The 20052-nt window shown below is 38.1% G+C and overlaps 1 protein-coding gene across 2 annotated transcripts in view; it reads left to right on the forward strand.

Moving 5' to 3' along the window:
- The window catches only part of LOC126822576 (von Willebrand factor D and EGF domain-containing protein), a 141737-nt gene that overhangs the window by 37920 nt on the left and 83765 nt on the right, over window positions 1–20052 (forward strand). The window contains exons 8-20 of one of the 2 annotated variants that reach the window (XM_056101215.1): window positions 1002–1343; window positions 2423–2508; window positions 3121–3184; window positions 4528–4716; window positions 4998–5215; window positions 6221–6491; window positions 7143–7292; window positions 9613–9796; window positions 10491–10681; window positions 12820–13068; window positions 13668–13767; window positions 16769–16874; window positions 17427–18942. In XM_056101215.1, coding sequence (XP_055957190.1) covers window positions 1002–1343; window positions 2423–2508; window positions 3121–3184; window positions 4528–4716; window positions 4998–5215; window positions 6221–6491; window positions 7143–7292; window positions 9613–9796; window positions 10491–10681; window positions 12820–13068; window positions 13668–13767; window positions 16769–16874; window positions 17427–17580 — 2304 coding nt within the window. In that variant the 3' untranslated portion in view covers window positions 17581–18942. Of the gene's footprint in view, window positions 1–1001; window positions 1344–2422; window positions 2509–3120; window positions 3185–4527; window positions 4717–4997; window positions 5216–6220; window positions 6492–7142; window positions 7293–9612; window positions 9797–10490; window positions 10682–12819; window positions 13069–13667; window positions 13768–16768; window positions 16875–17426; window positions 18943–20052 lie in introns of those variants that run through there. The other variant, XM_056101216.1, reaches the window with a different exon arrangement.

A 20052-nucleotide genomic window follows, 5' to 3' on the forward strand; every position in this document is an offset into this window, starting at 1 on the left:
TGTCGAATCCCCGGTTGTACGTGACCAGGAGAAGGGTCGCTTGTCCAACCTCGTGGGTTTTCTCCGGGTCCTCCGGTTTCCTCCCACTGCTAAAGACCCCTACGCGCTAGCGAATTATTGAAATAAAATTAAACCATATGTTAGTCCCGAAATGACCTAGTTTGTGTCGAGTGAACGTTAAATCCCATTTCTCTCTCTCTCTCTCTCTCTCTCTCTCTCTCTTTGATTCTGGCGCGGACGAAATCGTGCCTGACGCTCAATGGCAAGATGCCAAAGATGCAAGACCTGGCGTGGCTGATGTAGCCTTGCTCGCCTGAATGAATTAAACATATAGCAACAGAAGATCACGAATACGAATGAGGAGCGCATCCATCTTGCATGTAAATGATCTTCAATGTGCATTCAATGTGGCGGATTTCAATTTGAATTTAATAAATTGTAATGTGACGTACCGCTTTTCATCCGAGTCAAACCAATCCGATTTTGGAGGCCGGTCTCCGGAATTCACATTGCTTCAGATTCTCGTTGACAGAAGATCGACATAAAGTAAACCACTACATTAATGATACAAAGATTTGGTGATACTAATTATTAGTGGTTGATAAGCTAAAATGAGTATTTGGCATTAAAGTATATCTCTAATATTCTGAATTCAGGTGCACAAAAATGTCCATAGGAATGTGAACCGAAGGTGATATCCTAGTGACGTTTTGGCAAAGCTACCCCTCCAATGGGTTTATATAAATTACCTGCATCGTTACTTTAATGATTTCTTTATTGATATAGGCAAAACTTAAAGACGACTTGTTATCTTGTTGAATACCTATTAACTGTTCATTCAAAGCGTATGATCGCCCCTTTTCTACTCTGTCCGGTAAATATGGGGGCCTCATATAGCTATATCATTTCGACTGAATTACCTGCGCTACCACTCGTTGGTGGATATTCTTCAGCATCCGGGGCCATTGATGTTACAAACTTATACAAAATATACTTTACAGGTTTTGACGCCCACGGTTACCGTTACAGAGGGTAAATCTGGCGAGATCAAGATTAGAGCTACAGCAAGGATTGGATGTCCCGATGCACCATGCATATATGGTGTCACGGCCAATATACCAACAGGGGAAGATACTTGCTCTCCAACAGTTCGTGCAGATACGGCTTGTGGGGTGAATATTTATCCTGATAAATGGAAACAGATTTACAGTATCAAAGTTACTGGTACAATTACTGAAGATGGATATGGGCATCAGACAAATGTCAAGAAAATCACACTTCGTTCTCCAGATCATTACGATGACCAAACTATATGGGGAAATTATACTTTAGCTCCGGTTACGGTAAGTCCTTGTATGGTCCAGTAAAAATGGGATTAGGGTGTAGTCTAAGTCTATAATAGTGCTAAATCATTCAGCCAAATATAGGAAATGTAATTGGGCTTAACAAGTGTGCTATGAGGGAGGTTATGCCCTTGCCAGACTCTCCCTCCTACGTCAAGGACAAAGGAAATGAAATGGGGTGTGTCCTGTTCTGGTCCTATACTGGGCTAATAAAGGGGCATACGCCATACAGTGTGCTATGAGGGAAATTTTGCCCGAACAGCGGCACTATCGCCTACTCTTCTATCTAATTCCAACTGCCAAGGGATCTTTTACGTGCATTGCAATGTATACACGGGACCTCGGTTTTTCTTCTCATCCGAAGGACTGGACAGCTGTCCGTTCTGCACCACTGACACGGGAAAACCACGTCGAAAAATCCCGATTAACTTCATCGTTCAATACCGAGGTCGGAGACGGGACCTCCAAAACCTTACTCACTGAGCCACCGCGCCTTCTGCAGATTTAGGCAAGTCAATGAAAAGGAAGCATGTTTATTTGAAGGTTCGTGATATTTAAAAAAATCTCGTCCACTTCTTGCTTCTGAACAGTTTTTTTCCGTAAACGTACATTTTGGTTCTCTTCAACCAAACTCCCACAAGTCATGCGATTGATATGTTATAACCAGACTGCCACCAACATCGAATTCGAAACATTTTGAAAATCATTTATTTCTTCTCTTTTTTTAAAAAAAAATCGATAATCTATTTGAGTCTATTAAAATTGATATTGTTGATAATTTATCGCGGCGTTACTACCCCTGACATCAGTCCGTTCTCTCAGTACGAGTTTAGAAGATTTGTTTATAAATTATACTTGGGAGATGATAAGAGTGCTTCAATGCATTTGCACAGATTCCTAGCCCTCGATCGGCTGACCAGAACATTAAATTATCGATCACAGCGTGATTGGATCGTGTATCTATGATGTATTTAACATCATTTACAAACGTCGTGTCAACAATGTACTGGTAGACATTCATCTCCCGTTGTCAAAGTCCTTATTTGATACTATGGATTAATTTTTGTTGGCATTTTTAGGTGTATGTAATAAAAGATACTGGAGCTATAGAATCACGAAGTTGTAGTGTACATTCCGATCCATATGTTGAAACTTTTGCGAGAAGGTAACTTTTTATATAATGATTTGATACATAGATGCTTTATCTGTTCATCTCCTTCTTTAGTTGTTGAGGGGGTGGAGGCGAATGGTTAACGCGTGGTTGTGTGGCGTGGTTTCGAATCCCCGCTTATACGTGGCAAAGCGTAGGGTCGTCTGTCTAAACTCGTTGGCTTTTTTTCGTTCACATTATTACCTTTAAAGCCCAGCACAGGGTCTTCATCGTTTGGCTTTTTAGAACTTACCTTGAGGGATGGATATATTGAGGGTAGGCTTATTATGGACTGATATTTTATAAATTAGCTGAGGGTTATAGAGATTATTTAGGGATAGTTTGTCTCGTGATAAGAGAGACCACGCCACATACCTTGTGATCAAAAGGGCGCGCATTAACCGTTCGGCCACCGAACCCCCATCGCGTGATAAGGATGAAGCGTATCGAAATTAATAGTCAATTATTGGAAAGTTCTTGCTGTTGTCATAGAAACCCTGTTTCGATACTGTAGTACATGGTGAAATCAAGTTTCCAATGTGCACATTAGGATATCTCATGTATAGACTTTTGAAGGGTTGGGTAGTTGATATCCCTTTATGCACCCGTCATATTTTTACATTTCAGAGAGATGAGTCTCCAGATTCTTGGAACATTTACCATGTATCAGAATAATGACTATAATATAGAGGTAAACTATATTTATTGTTAATTCTCATGACGGGTCCAAGCCATACCGTTATATAGAATATTATATGTTGTTTTTTGTAAAGGCTTGTAGTGGTCTACAAAGTCATGAGTTTGACCACACCCTAGGTATTTTTTATCTTACTTCCTATTAATATGGTGAGTTCGATTATGGGCGTATCTGGTTGTATATCCTATATCATAAACACCGATTGTTTAGCATTTATCTTATATCCTCCAAATGCACCCATTTCACATATTTATTTTTTTTAGGGTTTTCATGTGTTTCAGGGATGTGCTTACATAAACCAGTTAACACCCTGCTTGCTTGACAAATTTCTACCCCACGTTCGCATAGCTCAGCAGTCGGCGATTGCGTGGAAACTGGCGGATTGTGACCAGCGACTGTATTTAACGCGCCTACAAAGCAAGTTAAGTCGGATTCTTGTCGCGCACTCTTAGAGTAAAGGTGAGCTCAGCGTATTCGAAAAAATGGCTGGCCCGCTTTGTCGGCTTGTAGCGTAGAGAGGTGCTGCGGGTTTATGTGGGAATGCCGAATAGCGTTCTGGTTCGTTAATCATCATTCACAAAACAGAGTTCACAATCACAAGAACGTCATAGTGTTATAGGGATACAGTCCGGGGGCTAGGAGATGGCCGTTTGGTTGACGTACACAGGGTAGTCCTCTCGTCTGCTTACGCTTTTTATACGTGATTGTCAAAGGGAACCAGTGCCAAGGATCTTCTATTATGGGCGAATCCCGAGCTATAGCACGTAGACGGCCCTTGGTTTAGCGAACAGTCCGTAGACTGGTCGGCTGGAACGAGGCAATCCTCTTCTTGGCTTATTGGCGAATCTCGAATAACGAGCACGTGTTGTTTTATTGCCGAATCGAGAATAACGTTATTTGCCATTCTTGAATCCCGAATAACGAGCCAGCACGTTATGCTCGATTCGGCAACTCAGGTAATTGCGAGAGAGGACTACATCGTGCACGCCAACAAACCAGTCAACCCTGTATGGTCAGAAGTAGCGAGGATATTGCCGAAAATATCGTCATAGGCGACTCCCATATTTTATTGAATAACTAACACTTCTTGCAAGTAAATGTGTTGCAGGGCACTAGCTCGATAGCATTGTTGAATGGTGCGAAAAACCGAGGTTAGTATGCACTTAAAATAATCCTTGACTATAGGGATTGGAAATAAGAGTTCGTGGCATCGCCGCTGTCAGGGCATATTTCCCTCATAGCCATAATTATGGAGTGTGCCCGTCTTCTTTAACCCAGAAAAGTGGAACGTTAATCCCGTTTCATATCATATCTTCGGTATTATTTTACCTTTTCAGGTTCAAGTAAAAAGCTTCAGGTGTTCTAGCATTTATCATGCCTACTGTGTTTGTGGTATAGTCGTTCGAGTTGGACAGACAGTTTTTATGATGAATCATTGCTCGATTGATTATTGGTTTATTGATTATATCCTGTGTAATGATGGTGGTGATATTCTCGACGTTAAAAAATTACGTGGTATTTACAAGGTAATAATATATATTATGTGTATGTTTATGTACTGTCCCGCGATTGCCGCGTTTGTCGTTACAAAAGTCTACAGTCTACTGTCAAAGACTGAAATTATAGACATACTTTCGCTTTAATAGCATAAACATCGTATATCAATCCGATGCAATACTTTAAAATCACCTAAGCTTTGGTATCGTTTTATTTTTATAGCGAAATGATGATATCTGAAGAAAACACCTCAAACGGCTGGTTTCTATATTTGTGTTATATATGATTATTGATGTTTATGGATTTTCAGATTATGTTACCAACAGGGACACAACTTGAAATAAATACTCAGCTTGCAAACACTGATCCATACCTGAATATATATACGTATCCGTCCGTGATAGATGCCGGTGTTAGTAGAGGGCTGTGTGGTGATTTATCTGGGTTGGATTACACACAACAAAATGAATTAGTATTAAGGAGTGGAAATACAACCACTGACGAAGAATCTTTCTTGAATTCATGGAAGTAAGTAAAACTATTATCACCCAATTGCGTTGTTTTTACCCACAAACCTTTAATGATTTCTTCTATATAACCGGGAAACGTTTTTAGTAAGTGAGAGAGAGAAAGAGAGAGAGTGAGAGAGAGAGGGAAATGGGGTTTAACGTCCACTCGACACAAACTAGGTCATTTCGGGACTAACATATGGTTTAATTATATTTCAATAATTCGCTTGCGCGTTTGGGGTCTTTAGCAGTGGGAGGAAACCGGGGGACCCGGAAAAAAACCACGAGGTTGGACAGGCGACCCTGCTCCTTGTCACGTACAACCCGGATATCGAAACCACACCAGTTGACTCAATGGCAGACTTTATGGTGCTAACCATTCAGCCATCCACCCCCCCTAGTAAGTAAAGAAGTTGATGATAAAGAATACACAATATTAATACCACATGTACTGAATAATAAATAAGTGACAGAGTTGAAGATATGCAATACACAATATTAATAGCATAATAACATAATTATCAAAGTCCTTCGGAGGAGAACGTATAAATATTCTATGCGATGCTCACTTATAATTCTTTCGAAGACCAAAAGTTGTTATATGAGACTGTAAGAGGATATCTGACAATTGAAAAAAAGTAATTTGAATGTCATTAGGTAAGACAACACGAGAAAAATAGAAATAGTTCGTATATTCCCTTGTTTTTATTCATTCTATACTTAATAAAAACATGGTAATACACGAAATGTTTCTATTTTTCTTTCGTGTTCACTTATCCAGTGACAGTCAATTCTTTTTATGAATTGTCAGATATCCTCTCACAGTCTCACACAACAACTTTTGGTCTTCGAAAGAATTATTAGTGAGCAGAAATTCGCCCATTTATCTGTTATCACTCGTCACTTATATAGAGAGATAACTCGTGTTTTCCTTTTGCGTTCGTCACTTCCGATTGTTGAAACCCACATTACGCATCTATCGTAGCAATGATCTCTGTGTTAATATTCATTTGAATATTTTTAGGACTCCTGATGATGAAGATATGTTTAATGAAGACAACTTGGGTATGCTCAATGCTTGGTCTCGTGAGTATACCACATGTAAATGCAATTCGGTTCGTACTGAGGGCGTCACAAATGAAATCGATTGTAAACTATACAACGAACCAAAAATTTGTAATGAGGATGAAGACTTTAGACAAGTTCACAAGAAACGCTGTATTTCACCAGTCCGCAAGAAGAGATCGATACCCACAATAAGATTCCACCCCGAGAATCATAGACGAATTAAAAGGGTAAAGTACACATAAATTGTTTTCTTATAAAGTGTGTTTTTTATTCTTCTTCTATATTTGTTTAACGTCCGCTTCCACAGAGTGTGATATCGCAGATAAGTCGTATCTGAAAAAAACATAAATTCCTACTGCACCCGGTGAGTATATCCGACTTCATACAATTTGTAAACATTAATTCAGAGTCTCCGTGCGAAGTTTCAAATTTTGTGTGTTATTCTTTAATTGATTTAAGAACATTGAAGTAGATCTAAGTCTAAAATCATGTATATCTCTTAATCGCTCATGGTGGCTCAGTGAATAAGACGCTATCCCTCTAACCTGGAGGTCCCGCGTTCGTTCCCTGCGTCGATCGAGATAGTTCATCGGGATCTTCCGGCGTGCCCCCACACCCATGTTGGTGATGAAGGACGGAGGGCTTGGCAACGAACAACGTATAGTCAGTCATTCGGATGAGACGAAAAACCGAGGTCCCGTGTACACATTGGTTTGCACATAAAAGAACCCTTGTCAGTTGGAATTCGAAATACGAGTAGATCGTACCGCAGCTGTCCTGGCAAAATTCCCCCTATAGCACACTGCATGGCGTATAAAAGTCTCCATTAGCTCAGTAGAAGCAGGACGTTAAACAACATTTCATTTCATTTTCTATAGGATGTCAGTTGGAAGAATGGGTGGACCAATGAGTCTGCTGTGGAATATTGTGAGAATCTCTTTAAATCTTCAAATTTGGTTAATCTGTGTAAAGAGGTACCTGGCGTTGATGTTTCATCTCCAATGACAAGTTGTGTGAGTGATATTCAGGTAAGCAGGAACGTAAACATACATTATGCAAGAGCTGAATCAGCCTATTGCAGGTCTTTCTTTAGGCCTGAAATGTTATATAAACTATTAATTAGACATTAATTAACATGGCAGGACCATCATCAACACTCGATACCACCTGATGCTTCCTATTTTCATTAGATTTGAATCCAACCCACCGTTCAAAATCTATTGAAGATTATAGCGAAAATGGATAACCGAGACTTTTTTATTTTCGCCACAGCGACAACAATGACAATCGAGGCGACAGGGTTTTTAAAATAAATATTTCTCGGCTTAGAGTAAAGTAATTTTACTGGAATTTTCAGAATATTCCCGTTATATCATCTTTTATTGTGAGAACTGTCAGCTCTTAATCTAATTTTCCATAATGTATCTTTTATTAATTAAAATTCATGATGACAGATCCATAGTCTACTCCATCATTTAATGCATAGTATAGTGCCCCTTTGTTGTGCAGCTTCAAAATTGTTTAAATAACCCCAACAAAGTCGTATGTAGGACAATTGTTTAAATTACCCCAACAAAGTCGTGTATAGGATAATTAAAGATTCGTTTTTCGTTCAGTTTTGCTATATTCCATAGGTTATACACTTTTGGAGGTAATTTATATAATTATTCCATAAATTAACACATTATTACAAATGAGTAACTAAGCATTGACAGGGATCAATCTATTCATTATTCAGTTTTAATTATGCATTTATGTGTATACCTGAACGTAGATAGGAATAAGTCTAAAACTTTGCCTGTTATTCATTATCCTGATATCTAAATAATTTCAGGAGCTCAAATTTCAACCATACTACAATTTGTTCAAATTCCTCGATGTGGTTGTTACTATGCGTGCATCGGCTTGATCTCAAAATTAGTTGTTTCTTTAAATATATTATCATATTGATACATCAGTCAAAGAGTGGAATTCTTGATTTGAAGAAGAAAAAACGTCCCAAGAATTTGATCTATATATGGTTCTTATTTGGTACAACTCTATAGGTATTATGTAATATGTAAGGATTTAATAGTACAGTAACATGATATTACTAATGAAATAGATCAAAAGCCAGGTAAACTCATATGCCCGACTTTCACCATCCGTGCGCCCCCACCCACCTATTTTTTGCGTTGGCGAACAATTTTTTGCCCCATATATTCTCGCGGGAAAGGAGATCAAATATACTTAAAAATGGTAGTGATCCCCGTCGAAATTTACTCCGAAACGAGTCGATTGGTGACTTGGTTGATTGCCCGTCAGTCCGTCCACCGAGAGCCGGGCTTCGCACTCCCGGACAGCACACCCCCCCACCCCTTTCTGAGAATCCTGGTTCGTTGCGATTCGGCAAAAAAATCTAAAAGGTTGTTGAAAATCTGGAGTATCTACCAAGCAGTTACGAATAGTTTACGAAAGAGTTACATGCTTTGTGGGTAATCAGGTGAAAAATATGCTGAATTTCAAGGTAGGGTTTTACGGCGTGAAAGAATCGTCTATAAGAATTAAAGCCATTTAATTACGAAAAGTGCTTACGAAAATGTCGAATTCAGTTACGAATACACGACGCTCTCACAAATGATGACGATGAAGCAACGAAAAGTTGACGATGTTTGCATTATTCGTCAATGAATCGAATATGAAGGTGTTACGGACGATAAGAAAGGGCTGCTATGGGTTTACGATACATCTACGAATTCCGTAATTCATAGACCGTCCACGAAATATGTTGACAAACAAAAACTTTCGTGGTCGATAATAATCTTTAAGTGGCATTTAGTGATTGGGGAACACAATAACAGAACACAATTTTTATGGGAAACAATCACTGGTTTTATTCTAAAAGCACAACGTTTCGACAAGTATCCTCTTATCGTTATCAAGCACAATGAACCACGAACTGCTACGAACTATAAGAATGTGTAAGAACTAAATAAGAACCACCCATGAACTTCAGCAACTGTCTACGATTTATCTACGAATAAGAAAAAGTTTGGATTGGAGTCGATTCGTTGTATTCGTAGCCCATATGAAATCTAGCCACGAAAGGTTTTGTTTCAAAAATCACTTACGAATTTCACGAGCCTTCTACGATTTACCTACGAATCGGAAAAGGGTTGGATTCGGGGCTACTCGTTGCATTCGAAGCCCGCATGAAAGAGGGGCATAAGATAACAATTCGTTGGTAATGCCACATTACCAAAACAAAGCACTGCATTTGGAATGGACGAAACAGGCTAACATGATTCCACGGCCTGTCGTTTATCACTGCTTTTCTTATTCATATTCTTGTTTTATTTTCAATTTAAGCTAAGTGGAACTTCAAATTTTTCTTTGGCTGCTGTAAACTCTGTAAGAAGTCAGTGTTTACGTGAGGCTAGAATGAATGTTACTCTTCGGCAGGAAACTAGTCCAGACAAACCGTCAGTGTTAGAAATGGTGAAAGCTGTTGCTTGTCCTGCAGAGTGTTCAGATAGAGGTGTCTGTGTTAATGGTAAGAACGTGTATTCAGTTGATTGAATTATCTTACAGGGCTGCTGTAGCTATGTATGATTTAAACTTTCAGGAATTATGTCAAATGTTACAGCGTGCAACCCCGACCAATCCCTATATTATCACCAAAGCTTATGAGATTTGAAACATTCAAAACTAGTGATATGAATTCTTGAATATACACAAACCGGTCTGAAAACACATTAATGCTATTACTATTGGAATATTGCTTTGTGATTGTTATTTCAGAATTATTGTGTAACATTATGACTGGGAATCGGTCATTACGGGAGGGTGGGGCACATAGCATTATGGATGACATAATTATATGTTTTTACAGAAGACTGGATACAATTGCTATTACTTAAGAGAGAGAGATATATAGAGAGAGAGTTAGCGAGAGTTTAACGTCCATTCAACACAAACTAACATCCGGACTAACATATGGCTCAATTTTATTTCAATAATTCGCTAGTTGACCTCGCTAGTTGACTCGCGTCTCGCCCCTAAATGTTTTAAAGGCATAAATATTCTTGCATGACATTTCTAGAAACTAACATCAAATTGATCGATTTTAACAGTTGTTGAACGTAATATTCATTCATTTAAATTCTATATGTAACTCTTATTCTGACACATTGTCTGTTAAACATGTTTTATCATTAGTCTGTATAAACACATTATGTAATCAACAGGTATCTGTGATTGTAATGATGGTTATTCGGGACCAGATTGTTCTGTTGATCTAAGTCAACCACCTCTGGTCGATAGTCTAGAAGCGAGCGGGTATTGTGATCGCAAAGATGGCAGTTGTGAAGAGATTGCAGTATTTGGTGGACCTTTTGTAGAATCAGACAAATTCAAATGCCGACTGATGCCGCTCGAGGTTCGGAGATCTATCCATCGCATTAATATAAGAATTTATATAATTCGGAAGTGTGGTGTCGTCATCCATGTCCGTCTATCCACAGTTCATTAACGCGGTTACAGGTTATCTTTCAGATAGTTCTTTTCGATTCGCTGGGCTAGTTATAGCGAAGTTCGTTTCACGGACTTATTGTCCGTATAACCGAATCTTAAGAAACAGTATGAGTTTTTCCAGGATTTGCTTAGCTAGCCATACGGCATTGATCATATTACCGAAACATTGAAGGTCAAGTCGTGTGTCGCCGTCAACAATTCGTGAAAACTGTTGGAGGTTATAATTGTAATAAGATAAAAACGAAGCCCATAGATGTTTAGCAATTTCTGACGTCAAGTTGTATATGCAGTAAAATTATAACGCCAAGTTGTTTTTTTTTTAATTGTGCATTTTTCTTTAGATACCCTGATTTTCTAATTATATCGGAAAAAGAATCCTAATAATTTTCAACGAGAACTGACATTAAATATGGAGAACTAAACGGGTCATATTTGATCATTCTTGATTCACGATTTTATTGCCAAATGCAATATTATTTGTCTAAACATGATTATTACACACTTGAAACACATTTTTCCGTTAAAGTCTGCTATAAAATAATAATGTTTGAAACATTATCGCTTTGGTGGATTTATGCCACTATTTTTAAATATTATATACAGTAAAATTATAATATAATTTTTCTACGTCCACATTCATAGCGTGGACGTATTATGCCGTCGCCCCTGTTTATGTGTGGGTGGGTGTGTTTGGGGGGGGGGGGGGTCGCCTACAGGGCGCAATTCATTATGGATTGTCTTGCAACTGTGCATACTTATGGATGATCCCTATCGTTTTGGTGCATGCCCGACCCCAAGGGAAATGAAATGAAATGAAATGGGGTTTAACGTCCTACTGTTTTGCTCCGAACTGGGCTAATGAAGACGGGCATACGCCATACAGTGTGCTATGAGGGAAATTTTGTCCGGACTTCGGCACTACTCTTATATCCAATTCCATCTGTCAAGGAATCTTTTACGTGCACGCCAATGTGTACACGGGACCTCGATTTTTCGTCAAATCCGAATGACTAGACAGCTGTCCTTGTCAGGCCCTAGGGGCAGAGCCATGCACATATTTTTTGTATTTGGTTGTAGGTCACCTGTAGGCCTCAATTCTTAATGGGTCATCTTGAAACTTTGCATACTTATTCCTTTTACGCTAAGGATCATCCCTATTGTTTTGGATGCAGGACCAACCCCAGGGGAGAGATACGCCCATTTTCCTTGTGTGTGTCTGTGACTCGCCGACAGACCGAAATCGTTCTTTGATCGTCTTTAAAACTTTTATACTTATTTCTGATACCCTAAGGATGACCTCTATTGATTTGGTGCATGCCCGATCCCCTGGGACAGAGCGACGCCCAATTTTGTGTGTGTCGTTGTGTCGGCTATAGCCCACAATTCTTAACAGATCCTATTGAAACTTTGAATACCTATTCATTATACCCTAAGGATGATCCCTATTGTTTTTGGTGAATGCCCGACCCCCAGGGGTTGAGCGACGCCCATATTCGGTGTTCTTAATTTTCAGTTCTTAATTCATAGTCCTTAATTCTTATTTTTCCTTGGTTGTCGTATTTTGACATTTGTGCACTAAAATTAACATTTGTATCTAAAATCAATATTTGTTTTACAGATCAGAAATTTGTCATATCAAATTTGTAAAATGTATTTAGGTTAATTTAATTTTATTTTAATATAAAGATACAATTTATTTTAGTAAATCAAAAAAATAATGTATTAACAAGTTATTATCCGTAATTAAAAGCTAACCAATAGTGTTGATTTTACATGAGAACGCAAAGTAAAAGTAAACGCAGTCATCACAATGATATTTTGAACTTCCGGTTGTGACCACATCTTATTTTTATTATCTATAATCAAAACTTAAACCAGTAATGTGTATTTAACAGGACAACGCCCATAAAAAGTAAACACAATCATCGCTAACAATATCGAGTTGTAAACATCCGGTTGCGACCATCCCTTGGTGTACTCACCAGCAAATAAATGGTTGATTTCTAGAAGCAGATATTTATAACTGATTTGTATTTAATATAGTCAAATGCAGAAGCAAAGATAACAAATGATCCAGTTGTCGAAAGTATTGGTGAAGTGACGTGTCCACTACCTGTTAATAGACAAAAACGATCAACAACTGTTCCCGTTGTAGACACAACAGTACCAAGCTACAGGGTAGCTGTGTCCAATGATGGACAACTCTTCAGTCGACAGTTAACAGTGGTTATCATGAATTCTGATTGCATGAACTGTACAATTGATGGCGAGACTGTGACATGTAGGATGTTTGTAAGTATTCATGTCTTTATTCCCCCCACTAACGTTGCCATTATTATTTCAATGTTACATATGTCAGCAGTTCAAAGTACTTCGTTGATGTTTACCATTTGCAATTTCCATCGCTCCACAATACCAGTGTCGCAGTATTAAAAGTACGGAATACACCTTTCAATAATACAAAATACAATTCAAGAGAGTCATGTGTTAGTTATTTTGCCATTACACGCCTCCACTCTTCAGTTTGCATTATATGCAAATATATTTGGGATTTTTGCATAATAGAACATATACCTTATATGGAAACTGCCATAATCGAATTTGCATACGAAAAAAAGTGCGGAATAGGCTGGGAATTAATGAAATACGCGATCACTCAAGAAGGTCAAGGTCAGTAGAAGGCGGTGGTAATCTGTTCTCTGGTTGTGAAACCCAGGATTTATCTGAAAGTGTAGCCAGTTTGGACGCGGTCATTCAATCTGTTAAACAATACAGGCAGCCATGGTTCTGAATAATTTTAAACCGGAGGTCGGACATGAATAAGCTATTAAGATTAGGGAAACCCCAATTTAAACCTTGACGACAACTATTAATTTCGACTTCTATTATAGGAAGATTATTGTTATACGGAACAACACTGTTATAAAACTGGTGAAAAGTATATATATAATGAAGACTATCAATGTACCAACGGACAGTGGCAACTCACGAGTATGTTGAAATTTTATGATTATTTGTAATACACTCTATTATGTAATACTGCTGTTAAAGAGATTTATTTTCGGGTCGGAAAATCGAAGTTACATAAATACAAGAGGAGTTATGTCAACTTCTGTCCACGTCAGGAGAGTTTACATCCGTATACGGTTTGGCATTTCCTTTCCACATTGACAACATCAATATTGGTGAAAATTCTAATTTGAGTTTGGAATATCAAAGGTTAATGATAATATTGAGTTGGATGCATAAATTCAGGTTTGCGGTCAGTTTATGACCATAATATGTAAAAGTCGAGCTTCTTAAATTAATTTTGATTTTATTTCTTTAAATCGTCTGAAATAAATCTAATCAAGTACCACCCTGTAACGTATCTACCCAAATTATTTGAAATTCACAACACATTTACATTGAAGAAGTTCGAGAAGAAATCTAACGCTCATGTGTATTTAGCCGATAGTGTTAAACGTATTAATAGATTCCCAGAACACCGTGATTTATGTTGGATATATACCTATATGTGTGCATATAAAATAGATTTCATGTGTATTTAGCCGATATTGTTAAACGTGTTAATAGATTCCCAGAACACCGTGATCTATGTTGGATATATACCTATATGTGTGCATATAAAATAGATTTCATGTGGTACCCCTCTCTAATATGGGATCCCACACAAACTGCGGTCTTATACATGGCAGGTTTCACTTGGGCTATGGCGATTTTCTTTTAACTTTGCGAAATTCACAGATAATTATTTGTGGGAAGTGGAACGGGAGGATGATATTCATGGGAACTCGAGAAAAGCAAATCAGATGCGCATGTTGTGTTTCACGATGATAATGCGTCAGAAACGAAAACAAGGATCTAACCCTAACTCAGATTGAGGAGTTACGTCCCCTTTTTCGAAAAACTTTTAAAGGTAATAGGAACAACAGTTTTAAGGTCTAGCTCCCACTGGGCATTTTTATGCCCTGGCGATGTTCTGTCGATTGGAATTGATGAGTCTCGGGAAGCGTCGAGAGCCACGTGGAACTATCGGGGGCAATCTGGATGCCTTGAGAGAACTGCGAAAAATGTCAATCTTGCATTAAAATTTGTCCCGATGTGTTAGCAACGTTTAACTCCAGAATCATCTCCCGGAGCTCATCATTTCTATCGTTAGTACATCGCCCAGGAACAAAATGCCCTGTGGGAACGATGCATAAGTGCCACCGACATGACACCACGCAAGGGATTGAGATGTGCAGATAATGTGCGCCCAGCCCCCAATAACCCTTCCCAGAGACACCTAGGATGGTTCGTTCGCAGGTACTCACCGATAGATTCCCTATTCACCCGATGATGATGATATAAGCGAAGGTACGCCGAAGCTTTCCCGAGCATTCGTGGCAATTGTTCGCGGGGCATTACTAGATGTTTTGTGAACTTTCACCGGATCATCCCCGATTCCTAATCGGCGATAATTTCCGTTTGTGGGGACGAAAATATCGGAAGCCATCGGGAGAAAATTTGTTTATTTCCACATCGCCGATGATTTTTACCCAATGGATTCTTGGCATTAACGGGTGTAAACTATTGGCGTCACACGAGAACAAACCCTGTCGATTTTCAGTATTCTGCCACGTCCTATTCCAGAGTTACAACCCCTTTACCGAAAGAATTGTTAACACGATAGAGGCTGTGGTTTTTAAAGAATTTAAAATGTGCGATGTGAAGCATAAGGGTCGTGCGACGACATAGAATGTCAATCATCTTCTGAATTCCATGACTATCTTTTCCGGAATTTTCCTAAATGTTTCGTGAATTTCCAATCACAAGATTTCCCTACTGACCAAGATCAAGGTTTTCCTTTCGGATAAGCTGCTGTCTATGGGGGATATAGCTGACAATTGGGCGTAATTCCACATTCGCAGAGTGTATTGTCCATTTTACAGTTATTACAGTTAATTTAAACTTTGTTTAATATGGTACCTCCGTGCGAGGAGCAACCCTAACGATATCCGCAGTTAACCCCTTTTTTCTGAAAACATGTTAGCACTATAGGGGCTACAGTTTTCATTAGTTCTTTTTCCAATTCGGTCTGAAGCATTAAAGTTACGAGTGGAACAACACTTTCTTGTTAATCAGCCTCTCGCGACTATCCTTCATTTTCAAATAACCTTTATTTTTTTTAAAAATATGGTCAACACCCAAGTGGTAAAATTAAGTGTAGAAGTTGTCTGGTGTATAATCTGGATTCGTTAGCGCTGCAAATTTTAATAGTTGTTTTCCAATTTGGTCTGAAAAATTGGAGTTACGAGAGGATCAACGCTATCTTGTTCGTCAGCCTCTCGCGACCCTCCCTTTTCAAGCTTTCCCCATTTTTCAAATAACTTTTCATTTTTAATAATATGGTCAACATCCAAGTTGCCACTTCTGATATACGTTTTCTTCGATAGATAGCTGGTGTGCAGCCGAAAGATTGTCTGTCCGTGTCTATTCTCTGTGTGAGATGAACATTTTCATGTGGGTAACGATACCTTTGATTTAAATTGGGTGAGCTGGTAAAATTAAGTGTAGATCTTGATTATAGGTTCGATGATTAACATTTTCAGCTAAGGCTAAGTCGAGAGCAGTAATGCAGCTGATCCATGCTTTAGGGTAGAGTGATGAAGCATTGGTAAAACACCATTGTTAAATATTGTACTTCCTGCCCGTGTCATGTTACAATCAACAGTGTCGTAGCCATGATTTTTTTGAGGGGCGGATGCGGATGAGATGCCAAAGTCATCCTGCGTATCATAGCATTTGCATTCATTCCTGGCACATAATTCGTGTTGGGGGGGGGGGGTCAAAAGGTACGGAATCTAGAGATATGCCTGTCAGTTCTGCATGGAATAATGATGACATAATGGAATCGAGCGATATAATTGGCAGACAGCGACCCATAAACATGTAATTTACTGAGTTATTAATTGACGATACGAATGTTCAATGACTATTGATATTACAGAATCAACACCAGATGATAAAGTAGCAGCTATTGTTGGTGGAGTTGTGGGTACAGCTGTGATGATCACTATTTTAATTATCATTGTATTAGTGATATACAGGAACAGGTAAATGACATTCTACTGGATTTATTATCTAAAATAAATAACTAAAAATTAATATGTTTCTGTAGTATTTGTTGATAACGCTCTTGAGAGCAATAAAAATCCCTCCCCTAGAAATGGTGCAACTACTGATGGCTTCCTTTTGCTCCAGCTACAGTTGTGGGTCGTTCTGATACACCAATTCACATTGAAAAAAAGGCGAAACCTTACCACATCAATTCATGAATTTAATAACATTCAACGGCTACGCGATATTTCTGTCGTTTTGAAAATGTCCGCGGAACCAGAATTAGGACATCAGTGTTCCGCTCTTCGGTATTTGTAACATAATTATTTATTTCCATGCAAACTGAGATAATATGTGTTAACAATTTTGCAATTGAAACTTGCGCAAAGGCTCGTAGTGTGTATCAATTGTAGCGGTAAATAAGACAATTATCGCCGCTGCAAATATTGACACCCCCCCACTCTCTCTCTCTCTCTATCTCTCTTTCTTCGTGATAAATCCAGCATTTGTTAAATAACTGTTTTATTGTATATCTGATGTATTTGTAGATACAAACGATCCAAGACTTCCACTGACCAAGATTATGAACATACATGTGATTCAACTATTGGAGGTGGACTTGCAGGTGTTTATGATACATTAAAGACAAGAGACCAAACTGGTTATTATAATATGGGTAACATCAACACCACTGGTACATGAAAACAAGATAGCTGAATGCCTGTTCATTTTTCAAAAAAGAAAGTGGATTCGAGGTGGCTTGAGGGTTGTACTGGCAATTTAAATATTAGGAGCTTTAACAAAATGTGTTACCAATATGTTATTATATTATATAGTAGTTGTGGGTAGCTATGGCAACATAACTTTACCTGGTGATGTCCGTGTTCTATTATACTGTTATATTTTTCACCTTTTGTAAATACAACTTCTTCATCCAAAACAATATATTAATGTATATACGTACATGTAGTCAGATGTTCGACTCATCTATACCGATGTGGTCTTAATCCTATCAGCAATGCAGTTAATTAGAATTGTTTAATTAAAGATACATTATGGGAGATTAGACAAAGAGCTGGCAGTTCTCACTATAATAGTTAAAAACTAGATAATGTAAAGGGAATTTGCTGAAAATTTCAGTCAAATTGATCCACTGTGAACCGAGAATTTAGGATTAATTTTTTTCGGCCTAACCTCGATCAACATTACTAATGTCGGTACGATAAAACAACATAGCCTCGATTATCCATTTCAAGATTAAATAATCAATGAAAGTTGGGCAGCAACTCGGATCCTAATCCAATAAATATTGCAGCCTAGCAATGACATCAAGAATTGATTATGGTCTGGATAAGTTAATTAATATATAATTAAAAATTTAGATATCATTTCAGTCCTAAAGAAAGACCTGAAATGGGCAGATTTAGCTCTTGCATAATGTATGTTTAACTGGATTAACCACTTTCAAGTATAGTGTATAGATGTAGTAGGTAGCAACCCGGGAAGGTTGTTTATGAGTTTCTATTGTTTTAACTTGTCAACGTGGGATATATAAATCCAAGAAACATATCTACTAGCCATAAACTTATTAGAGCCTTACCAGTTGTTCCTACTATTAGGTATGTCTATATTATACTGTATATGATGTTTTATATTTAGTATTTCATTACAAGTTGCAGTTTCTAGCTTCCGTAAATAGTTCTTTATTTTATAGTTCAAACGTAAATAGTTTCTTTATTTCATACTTTAAACGTATAATTATTATTTCAATTATTATTTCATTTCCATTTATAAATATATATTTGATGTTTTATATTGCTTTGTTTTGCTTATATTGAATGATAAAAACTTATTATAGCCTTACCAGTTGTTTCTACTTTTCGTTCCAGTCCCCTATAGTATAGAGATTGATTATTACACAGCTATCGTCCTTATATTAATAACAATTTGTCATCTTGTATTTTACTTATTAAATTACTTTCAATTTGAATGCTCCTAATAATTACAAGTTTATAACCAGACTGTATAGATAGAGTTTATAATAAAGGATTATCTTTGCTTTTATCGCTGGATTCTCTTTCTTTCGCTCATGTTATGAACAGGGTAACCTCATTTAGGCGGGAATGGATATAGTTTTACCCCAAAGAAATGGCAAAAGAAGCCAAAAACAATATGTACCTATGACATATGACATTTTCCCCCAAATCAGTCTTGTTATGTGAATCATCTGGCAGGATACCCAGGGCTCAAATTGGATGGCTTAAAACATTCACGGGATCATGCCGGTTAATTTGATACCACATATGGTGGGGGGGGGGGAGCACGGCGACGAAGCATGGTTCGCCCGGGGCCCATATTCCCGAAACTGTTCTTGACGGAATTTGACCCATTATATGTAAGATTATAACCAGCGGCTGCCAGGCAGGATACGCCCACATTTTGCAAGAGATGGATAGAGAACAAGACAAAAACAAATGCGATTTTTTGTACAATCACGGGCAATAATCCAGACAATTATGGCCTGAAATGTGCAAATATCAAATTGGACTTAGATTCCTGGGGTATAAATGTACGTTTAAAGTTTCATCAAAATCAGATAAAAATTGTGACCTCTAGAGGGTCCACAAGCTTCGTATTACACACGTCTACACAATTTGCGTACAACGAGCGGCCGCTTTGTCGGGCAAGTTCATTATGATGGAATGGTGATGTATTTAAACGGTTTTTAAAATCAGAAAAATAATTGTGACCTCTACAAGCTGAAAACTGGATTTTTCGTACAATCAGGGGCCATAATTCAGGAAGTTATGGTCCAAAATGCGCGAATATCGAAAAGGTTATAAACAGTTTCATCAAAATCAGAGACAATTGTGACCTCCAGGGGGTCCACAACCCTGATACACAATATTTTGACACTATTTGCGAACGAGGGGCGGTCATTTTGTCCGTCAGTTTCGGTAAGATTTTTACGAAATGCGAACTCAACCATCCTTAGGGTGTAACGATGATATTTTGTAATGGTTTTTTAGTTTTAGATTGGATAAACATTGTGACCTATATAGGGTCCACAAGCTAAAAACGCGATTTTGCGTACAATCAGGGGCCTATATGCGCGAATATCGACAGGAACGAGACCTGTGGGTTATAAACATACATTTCAAGTTTAAACCAAAT

The sequence above is a fragment of the Patella vulgata genome, chromosome 5 (genome assembly GCF_932274485.2).
Source record: "Patella vulgata chromosome 5, xgPatVulg1.2, whole genome shotgun sequence".
NCBI lineage: Eukaryota > Metazoa > Mollusca > Gastropoda > Patellidae > Patella > Patella vulgata.